The sequence below is a fragment of the Callorhinus ursinus genome, unplaced genomic scaffold (assembly GCF_003265705.2).
Source record: "Callorhinus ursinus isolate GAN/ISIS: 27379988/994484 unplaced genomic scaffold, GSC_fseal_2.0 scaffold3, whole genome shotgun sequence".
In the NCBI taxonomy this organism is placed as follows: domain Eukaryota; kingdom Metazoa; phylum Chordata; class Mammalia; order Carnivora; family Otariidae; genus Callorhinus; species Callorhinus ursinus.
The window spans coordinates 12,381,112-12,390,655 of NW_027397065.1; the positions used below are offsets into that span (position 1 = coordinate 12,381,112).

Sequence of the window (9,544 nt, forward strand, 5' to 3'; positions counted from 1 at the left end):
CCTGGCCCTGCCACCACTACCATCTCCCTGTGCCCAAATCCTAACCACACTCCAAAACAAGGCAGAAGCCATCAGGTGGAAACACCCCTAAATTGCTGACACCAAACCTACTGCTTACCTGCATCCACGCCCACAGTGTCTCCTTCCGTTTGCAATGGAAGAGGAACCCTTCTTCTGGCTGAGGCTACCACCTCCCCAGGACTCTGGGGCCCACTCCGACCCATGCCCTGAGGTAGCTCAGCCCTTCATTTATCCCTCTGTTCTCCTTAAATGTCAACCTCTCCCTCTCCATAGGCTCCTACTTATTAACCCACTCAGGTGATACCCATTAAAAAAACAAAAATCTTCCAAAGAGCCCATCCCAACATGGCTCCTGCCCTCCTACTACCACTTTCTTTTATCTCCTAAAAAGCCAAACTGCTTGGCTTCTTTCCCTGTCCCCAGCTCCTCTTTCTCACACCCCTCAGCCCACTGCATTCTGGCTTCAATTCCACCACTCCTGATTCCATTATTTTGTAAAATGCATTGACACCTCCTATGTCCCAGATAACATATGCCTGGCACTGGGAGAGGAGAGGAGAAATCAGACCTCAGCTCTCTGAGCCAGAAGTTCAAACTGATAGCTAAACTCAGCCCAGAGATTTATTTTATTTGGACTACAGCTTAAAATTTTTTTTTCAAATAATTTGCCAAAAGTTCAAGAATCTGGAGATTTCACATGAAAATCCAGGTTTCTGGCTTATATTAAAGAATCCAGAAATTCTGGCAGCAACGCCTCTTTCACGATATGACAATAACCCGTTGAAGCTGAAAAGCAGCTGCCCCTCAAAGGGGCATGAGCTCCCGTGTTCACCATGAACCCCATCAAACCCTCCCTGCTCATTTTCTTTTCTCAGATGGTCCCCGTGCGCAGTGAAGTTTGAATCCCTGTTCTAGGTCGGTGCGGTTCACTAGAAATAAAAATGTGAGCCATGTACATAATTTTAAATATTCAGGTAGTCATATTTTTTTAAAAAATGGAAAGGAACTTTAATAATATATTCCATTTAATCCAACATACCCAAAATATTATTTTGATGTGCAAGCACCATAAAAAATTAATAATGAGACATTTTACCTTCTTTTCTTTGTGCTAAGCCTTCACAATCCAGTGTGCATCGAACACTTATAGCATATCTCAACTCAAATTTGCTATATTTCCAGCGTTCAAGAGCCAAGTGTGGCTACTGGCTCCATCTGAGACAGCACAGCTCCAGATGCTTAATGATTCACTATGAAAATGATCTTGCAAGTAGAGAGAGGGAGAGAGAATTTTAAGGGGAAAGAGGGAAGCAGGCAGAACTGAGGAAAAGGGTGATGATGTTAAAGAGGCGACATGATAAGGACTTCAAATTAGGAAGGAAGGAAGCAGGATCACAGAGACAATGAACAGTGCTCCCCAAAAAGATCAGCTGTATTCTAGCCCTCCAGGTATAAAGACATCCTTTATAGGCAAATGTAATTAACTGGCAATGCAGATTTTCTGGAGGGAGGCTTTAGTGTTTCCTAAATAGGTTCAGCATTAGACATGTGGTCACTGTGAAAAGCAATTGACCAAACGTCTGACCCAGAGTTCACACACTTGGCATTCAAGAGGCAACAGAGTGGACCAGGCTAGTGAGGATAGGATTCTGGGTCGAGGCTGGGATTTTAATCTGGTTCAAGGCGTTGGGTTTGAGGAGAAGTGACAGCGATGCAGCAGGAAATTAGCTTGAGCTAAGATCTAAGCAGAGATCAAGACTTAGAGATCATAAGTGAGTGAGCCTATGTCAGCAAGGTGTTGGAATCCAGATGTGGGCGTGCAACATCAGGGGTCAGAAAAGGAGACTTGGGTGCCAAAAAAGGGTAGCCAGAGTCAGAGATTGGCACCAAGAAATGCATCCCGGAGCCAGAGACCTCAGAAGTAGAAATCCCTCCTCCATCCTCCACGTGAATACAATATGGCGGCCAGGTAGTAGGTGTCATGTCCTCCCTTCACACCCGCCGGCACGAACAAGAACTAAAGTACGGGCTGAGAAAAGCCAAGCCACCAGCTAGGGAAGAGGAGAAGGTCAGATACATCCGCCAGACTTAAAAGGACTTGGAAACCAGAAGGCAGGAACATCATTATATAACTAAAAGTGCTTTTGAAACGTCCTTCCATTCATCCCTTCATTCACTCAGCAACCACTTAGCGAGTAGTCTTCCCTCTACAATGCTGATTAGACAGGTCCATTGTACGAAGGCTTGCCAAATTCTACTCTAGCGGTGGTGGTGAAGAGAACCAGGCTTAAGCAAAAGAGAGTGGGTTTCTCATACTGACGGGGCCTCACTGAATAAAACCTGTGGGATTAGGAGGACACATTGATCCCAACACATCCAGAGGTCCACTTGTCTATCATGTGTTGTAATTTTTCCCAAAAGGATGAGAAATCAGGCTGGTATAAAATATCTCAAAAGACTTCACAGGAATATTGTTCTCTCAAGAAGACAGTATGCAGGACTTTTAAATCTCATTGTATTGAAAATATAGGGTTTTTTTTGTGTTGCTTGCATTCAGACTGATGTTAAAGACAAATATCTGGAGACATGAGGAAATCATGGCCTGATATTCTGCTGGAAAAAAAATTCTCATGTAAGAAACTGGTCTACATTGGAGGGGGGAAACTATTTGCATAAAATCTTCAGTTGTTGAGGGATAGTCATCACTTTCCACATCTGATTTATAAAAAGCAATGTAAGTTGGAAGAAATGGTTGACAGTGACAAAGAAAGCAAAATGGCACATAAAGTAATCTTGCAGGGAAAAAGAAAGTGTGATTGTCGACAGTTCCAACAAATCAAAAATCACCAATAAAAACAGTAGAGATTATTTGGCAACAGAAAAAAATGACATGAGGAAGGGTGTCTCACACCTTTCAATAATTAACTTTATAGAAAGATAAACTTGTCCTATATAGATATGCTTCATACCATAATCTTATGAAAAACAAACAAGTTTATCTAAAGCAAGTTCTAGCACAATATTTACTTCACTCACATTGAACAAACAAAAAAGCCAGTTTTCAAACAATAAGCCTCAGTTACCAAGAGCAGGTTTTATTTAGGACTCTTGGCTTATTGAGGCAAGGAAATATATCATGTTTAGTAAGTTTTCCGGGGAAAAAAAAAGAAGTCAAAACCAAAACGTTTCAGATTTCAAAAACGTCATTTCAACATAGGACTATGACAATGCAAATAGTATGAATTAACAAGAAAACACACGACCCTAACTTCAGAATATGCAGATTTTGTCAATGCTTACAAAATTATCTAGACTATTTATTCTTCGTCAGTCTAGAGTTGACCAACATTTTGATAACCATCACAAGGCAAGAAACCACACTACATGTTTCTGAGTTACAAAAGATGTATGATAAGCCTTTAATTTTTTGAAATCATCCCTTATTTCCAAATGACGGGGCAAAAGGAAAAAGGGAGAGTGCTTATCCTATTATCTTTATGAATCTATTAATCCTATTTTCTCTAAGTATTTATTTCACTTTTCCAGAATAATGTGCACACACTTGCCAAAAGTAATATAAGATTTTTTTCATTACTCTGTGAAATTGTGATGTCACCAGTACCACCTTGGTTAATCTGAGGCTACTTTTGCCACCCATGCAAGTAAAATAATTTACATCTTAAATGAGGAGGACCAGCAAAGTTCCCCGTTAATTTTTTTTCAGCCACCCACTTATTTGTAATGGTGGCAGTGGCAAAACTTTAATACACTGTTATACTATAATATACTAGCAATTGCTAGGGTTTATTGAGCTCCCATAATATTTACTTGATAACATTTCCATATAGCCAAGATTCATAGCTGTACTCAAATCTTCCAGATACACAGGATAGAACATAAAAGTCATAGAAAAATAATTCCACTCCCAAGTAAACCTGTCACTGTTTACTCTCTTCCTCTGCAATAAACTGATGATCCCAGTATTTTTTAGAATGCTATCACACATCAAACTTCATGCCCTATTCCAAAATGTCCTAAGATCTCATCCTTCCTCTCTCACTTTGAAAAAGCTTGGAAAAAGTTATTAACATTGCTTTTAGGGCTTGTTTTTGAGAGTATTCGTTTTTTGGTGATTTTAAGTCGTTCACATTAGGAATTACATTTCTTTACATTTGTGTCTTCCCCCAGATTAAGTGTTCTTTCAAGTAATATTAAAGACACCTGGGAAATAGCAAAAATTAACCCAAATCACATTTTTAAGTCATTTTTGAAAACATAAGCTTTCTCTAAAAGGTCAGATAATTAATGAACCAAGCTGCACTTCATGTATAGACTTCATCTTAGATAATATTTTTCTACTTTTTGTTGGAGCTTACACATGTATCTTAGGAATTTTATCCCAATGAATGAATATTCCTCTGTGTTTTGAAACATTTCTATCATACCCTGAATAATGTAGCCACTTTTTTTACAAAAACTTTTTTGCTTCTCTATGAAAGCAATTTTAACAACATGAATTTAAAAGAAAAAACAATAAAAGTTTAACATTCATAAACTTCACGCTTTTGTTAAAGCCCTAAAAAAATGGGACATATTCATTCTTCACTCTTTATCTTAAAATACTGGCTTCCTGATTCTAGCAAAATATAATTTTAGTAACTCATCAAGACAGAATACATAAAATTGGCATATTTTTGATATGCACACAAATTGAGAAAGCATCTTTCCCAACTGTGTTGCAGAAAATGAAATGCATCTGGTATGACAATATGGCCAAGCACGTGAACTAGAATCAGTGGGAAGAAATGGGTTTTTTTTCTTTTTCTCAAAGCAGAACATTTTGAATAATGTACATGCCCTAACAACAAGGCATTATTAACTCTGTTAAAGTGCCTTTCAGAGGTATATCGGGATGAAGACCACAGAGTAGCAAGAGGGAGCTGGGAGGCAGCTCGGTTTGCTCAGCCTTAATCATTGTAGATCAGTGATTTCCAAATCTCTTTCCCCCAGGAGTTCAAACTGATGTAGTTGTTTTTTTGTTTTTTGTTTTGTTTTGTTTTCTGGTTTTTGCTTTTGCTTTTGCTTAATACCTCCACCCAGAGTCAGAGTTTATGCACATATGTTGTTGTGGCCTCATGCTGAGCTGGAGGGGGGAGGTGGAGAGGTAGGGAGGTGTTGGAGAACAGGGCTAATGCCAGGATCAAGCAGAGAAAAACTGAGACATTTGCGTTATTTTTGCAATGAATTTTCTTTCTTCTTTGAAAGAAAGTTCTTTTTATCTAGGCAATCTGAAGATGTATTCAGTGCTCTTATTGTCTCTGCTTTCATGTGTACCTATTTGGCTTGGTGAACAACATAGGAATCTGCACATGCTACACTCTCCCTCCTCCAGCCCAAGTATGCTGTGAGGACAGGGGCTGGGAGAGCAAGGAAAGATCTCTGAGTGATGCAGGAAGCTTGCAAGGGTGCATGAAGCTCAACCTACTCCTGGACACCTCATGGAGTCCTCTTCTACTTCCAGCTTCCAACTCTATTTCTTCCTCTTCTTCATCACAAGGTGAGCCAGCCGGGCTCTAGGAATTGGGCAGAGGGGCCATGGGAGGACCAAGGAATCCTGCTTCTGCACTGGTGAGAGAGTGCTGCTGAAAGCCAGATTTGTGACTCCTAAGAGAAGGCTGTCCACTCCTCAAGGAACAGACTCCCCATGAGCAGCAGATGCAGGAAACCAGCAATGGTGTCTCTTCCTAGGACTGTGTGATGGCCTCAAACAAGCCCCTCAGGGCTACTGTTCTGCCTACACCCCACCTTTCACCTATTCTTTGAAAGGTGGTTTAGCTTTGTTATTCCTTTTATGTCTTCATTGAAATGCTGGTTCCTTATAATGAAAAGCTTCTTTAGATGGTATAATTAATAATGTCACTTGTAAATGTGATGTCATAGTTATGAAATAATGTATCACAGAGAAAAGAACAAATTAATATAGCTAATACATCATGAAACTGATTCTAGGAAGGGGAGAAACCCCCCAGAATGTATGTAAACTTGCAAGCATTAATCTTAGGACTGAAGTCATCTCAGAAACACACAAGCTCTAAAAGTTGTCAAAGGGTTATAGTAATGTAAAAAGACTCTGGAGAATTTTAGTATAAAACCTCTGTCATTTATTAACCATGTGACCCTAGAAACGTTATTTAATGTCTTTGAGCATCAGTTTCCTAATCCATAAAATGGCAACGAGAACTTCTGTCCTGTAGGGGTGCTGGGAGGATCTAATCCAGTAAGGCTGTAAGGCATATGGTGAGGGCACACACAATGTTAGTGTGATATGCTCTCCAAAACAGGCTGAGGTCTTTGGTATACAAAATTCATAATTACATGGCAGTATTTTTTAAAGATTGATAGTGTCAGAAAACTTTTTGGTAAAAACTAACAAAGATTAATTCAGAATTCTCTGCTTTTGCTTTGAGAATCTTGATTCGATGAACTGCAAAGAATTTGGGGGGTTAAATAATATATCTACCTTCAGAATAATTCAATTATTGGTTGTTGTATTAGTCCTGATCATAGAAGTTAATAAAGACAAATGTAAACAGTACCCCAACTTTGAAGTTCTTATACCTTAGATTTATGTACACATTCAAAAGTAAATTCTATTAAAATATATAGCATTCCTCTACACTGAATTTAAAGCATCCTTTTAAAAACATTTTTTACTTTTGAAACCAGAAACAGGAGTTCTATTCAGTTACCTTTCAAGATAAAAGGAAAAGTAGAGTTATTTAGACTCTTTGTCAATGTTATCTCTACCTACTCTTCTCCGAATAAGAACTTTTTCTAAAACATCAGATGTCTTCTAGAGCATCAACAACATCAGGTTACCCACCTGTATTCTGGCTTGTTTTCTGAAACTACAGTAATTACCTAATAAACTATAAAAATTTCAATGGATAGCCCATCTATTCCTGTATCTTGCTGTTCAAAACATGGCCTTAGGGTTTCGTAGCTCAAATTTTAATCTAATTAAAGATTAACCTTTAAATTAATTAAAGATTAATTAATCAGAGCCAAAATAATGGGAATTTAAATAAGCTAAGATGTATTGGAGGAAAAGAGTTCTTTGAGGTCACTGATAGACTGGAACTTTCAAAATGCTTGCTAGCACTAACACAATTTATAAGTATTAACCAAAGGAGCGCAACTCCTCTCCAAAACCGAGGGAGTAAAAGCTGCTGCTCAGTGGAACGCCTTAAGAATCCTACAAGTTCATTTTTACTTGACTCTTGTCGGACCAAACTTAACTCTTGCTTGAACAAAGAGGCAACACGATGTACATAAAGCAGCATACTTAAGACGCAACCGCTTCAGATGACTACTGAAACTTGGAAAAGGCCATAGGAGCGAGTCTGACTAACGCGGCTGAGACGCTCACGCTGTCCACTTGTTGGGCCCCTATCGACTTGCAGCCGGAACTTTTTAGAAGGGAGTGCGAGAAAACAAGCAGACTTCTGCTTTAAGGGTTTCCCCAATAAACGGCCTCACGTTTGCCAACGATTCACCTCTCCGCATTACTGTCCCTTCCCGCAAACCATTTGTTTCCAGTTGTTTCCAATAGTGGCCCCTCCGCACCCTCATACATGGCTGTAATTTTTTTTTTAAGTTGCTGTGTTTGTTTTTCTTTAGAGAAGGTGAGACTTAGCTAAGACAGCCCTTCTAGGAGACCTCCAAAAAAAAGTACCCATTTTATGTCTAACTTTATTCCTCTCCCATTTGGCTACTATTAAGACTTCCATTTTCATTGGCAACGCATAAAGCTACCCAAAAAGCTTCTGGTAGTAGGAGTTATTTCTACCAAAAGTAACGTCAGGGTGCAAGTCAGAACTATATCTTTACTGAGCAGGATCGGGACTGTTTGCTTTTCACTATTTGATTTACTTTGTAGCACCTCCACTCCCCTGCGTCTCCCCGGGTAGCGACTGCCCGAAGCCGGAGGTGTGTCCCGCGCACCTAGTCTCCCGCCGCGCGCAGCGGTCGCTCACCTGGCTGCTGCCGAGCTCCTCGCCCTTCTCCGGGGTCCGCGGCTGCACGGGGCTCTGAGCTGACTCTGCGGGAGGCGGCGGCGGGTCCAGCAGCTGCTCCAGGCAGGCAGTGCCCGGCAGGGATGAACTCTTTTGATGGCACAAGTGCGCCTCGGGGCCCCGACGCCGTGCACCCTCATCTCGGGCGCGGTCCCCCCTCGCGGGCGGCTGGGGCGAAGAGGACAGGGAGGATGAGGCGGAGGACGAAGAGGGAGCCGAGTCCGGGGAGCGTCCGCCAGGAGGCGTCCCTCCCGCTGCTCCGGCGGTCGTCGCCGGCCCCTTTCCCGCGGGGAGCAAATGTTCACGGATCCGGCGGCGAAGGGTGGACCCCTGCTCGGTTCTGCCGGCGCCGCCGGGCTCGAGAGGCTCCGGCGAGGAGCAGCACAGGTTGGGCTGGGAGGAGGAGAAGACGCGGTCCAGCACTTGCTTGCGCTTCTTGAAGCCGCTCCACCTGCTGCCCGCGCCACCCACGCCGGCCAGTGCGTCCCGCCTGCCCCCCGGGAGTGGCGGGGAGGGCGATGGGGTGTCCGCAGTGCGGCGCTCTGGGCCCCCTGCGCGCCCGCCCCCGCTGCCCTTGCTCTTGCCCACCCCCAGCTGCAGGTTCTTCCAGAGCCGGGCCTGGAAGGAGGAGGACGCCGCCGCAGGCTCGGGCGACCCCGCCGCGGCTGCCCGGGGCTCCATCCTCCACCCCCTGCTCCTCCTCTCCACTCCTCCTCCTCCTCCACCTCCTCCTCTTCCTTCTTCTCCTCCGCCCTCTCCGGCTGCACCTCCTCCCGGAGCCCCGCGGTGGTGGCGGCGGCGGCGACGGGCGCAGCAGCAGAAGCCGGGAGTGCCCGGCGGCTTCAGGACAGCGCGGGGGAAAGCCGCCGCCGCCGCCGCCGCCGCCGCCTCCAAGGCTCTTCGGCCGCCGGACTCCGGCGCCGCCTCTTCCTTGTGCACCTGCCGGGGTGGGCTGGCGCTGCCACCGAATCCCGGCCGCCGCGCCTGCAAAGTTTCGAGGTCCGAGCTCCGCAGCTCCAGTCCCCTGGAGTCCCCCAGGCCGCGCCCTGGCTCCCTCTGCTCGCGGGCTCTGGACTGGAGAAGCTGCAAGCGCCCGAGCGTGCGCGTCCAGCTGCGCCAGGGACCGCACCCTGCGCCCTCAGGGCAGCACCTGTCAGCGGCGGGGGCGGCTGCCTTCCAACTGGGCTCGCGCGCCACTCACACAACAGGGCGGATCGGGCTGAAGACAAGCGCGACCAGCAGCCCCGCGGGAGCACCCCGGGACCATCCTCCAGCTCCTGGGTGGGAGGGTGGGCAGGCGAGAGCTGGGTGGAGATGGGTAGGGACCAGCGCCAGGTTGCTCCCCAGGATCTGGCCACAGCTCCCCACGTAGCTCTCTTTGGGCCGATGGCTGGACGCGCGCGCCGGCTAGTGTCTGGGTCCAATGAAGTGAAGCTAGAGAGAAGCTT

The 9,544-nt window shown here is 44.8% G+C and overlaps 1 protein-coding gene across 18 annotated transcripts in view; it reads right to left on the reverse strand.

The window, feature by feature from the left end:
• Window positions 1-8,856, reverse strand: part of MCTP1 (multiple C2 and transmembrane domain containing 1) — a 504,318-nt gene extending 495,462 nt beyond the window's left edge. For 2 of the 18 annotated variants that reach the window (XM_073888239.1, XM_073888251.1), the window contains exon 1: window positions 8,058-8,854. In XM_073888239.1, the coding sequence (XP_073744340.1) occupies window positions 8,058-8,777 (720 nt within the window). In that variant the 5' untranslated portion in view covers window positions 8,778-8,854. Of the gene's footprint in view, window positions 1-8,057 lie in introns of all 18 variants that reach the window. The other 16 variants (XM_073888228.1, XM_073888212.1, XM_073888206.1 and 13 more) reach the window with 13 other exon arrangements.
• Between the last annotated feature and the right edge of the window lie 688 nt (window positions 8,857-9,544).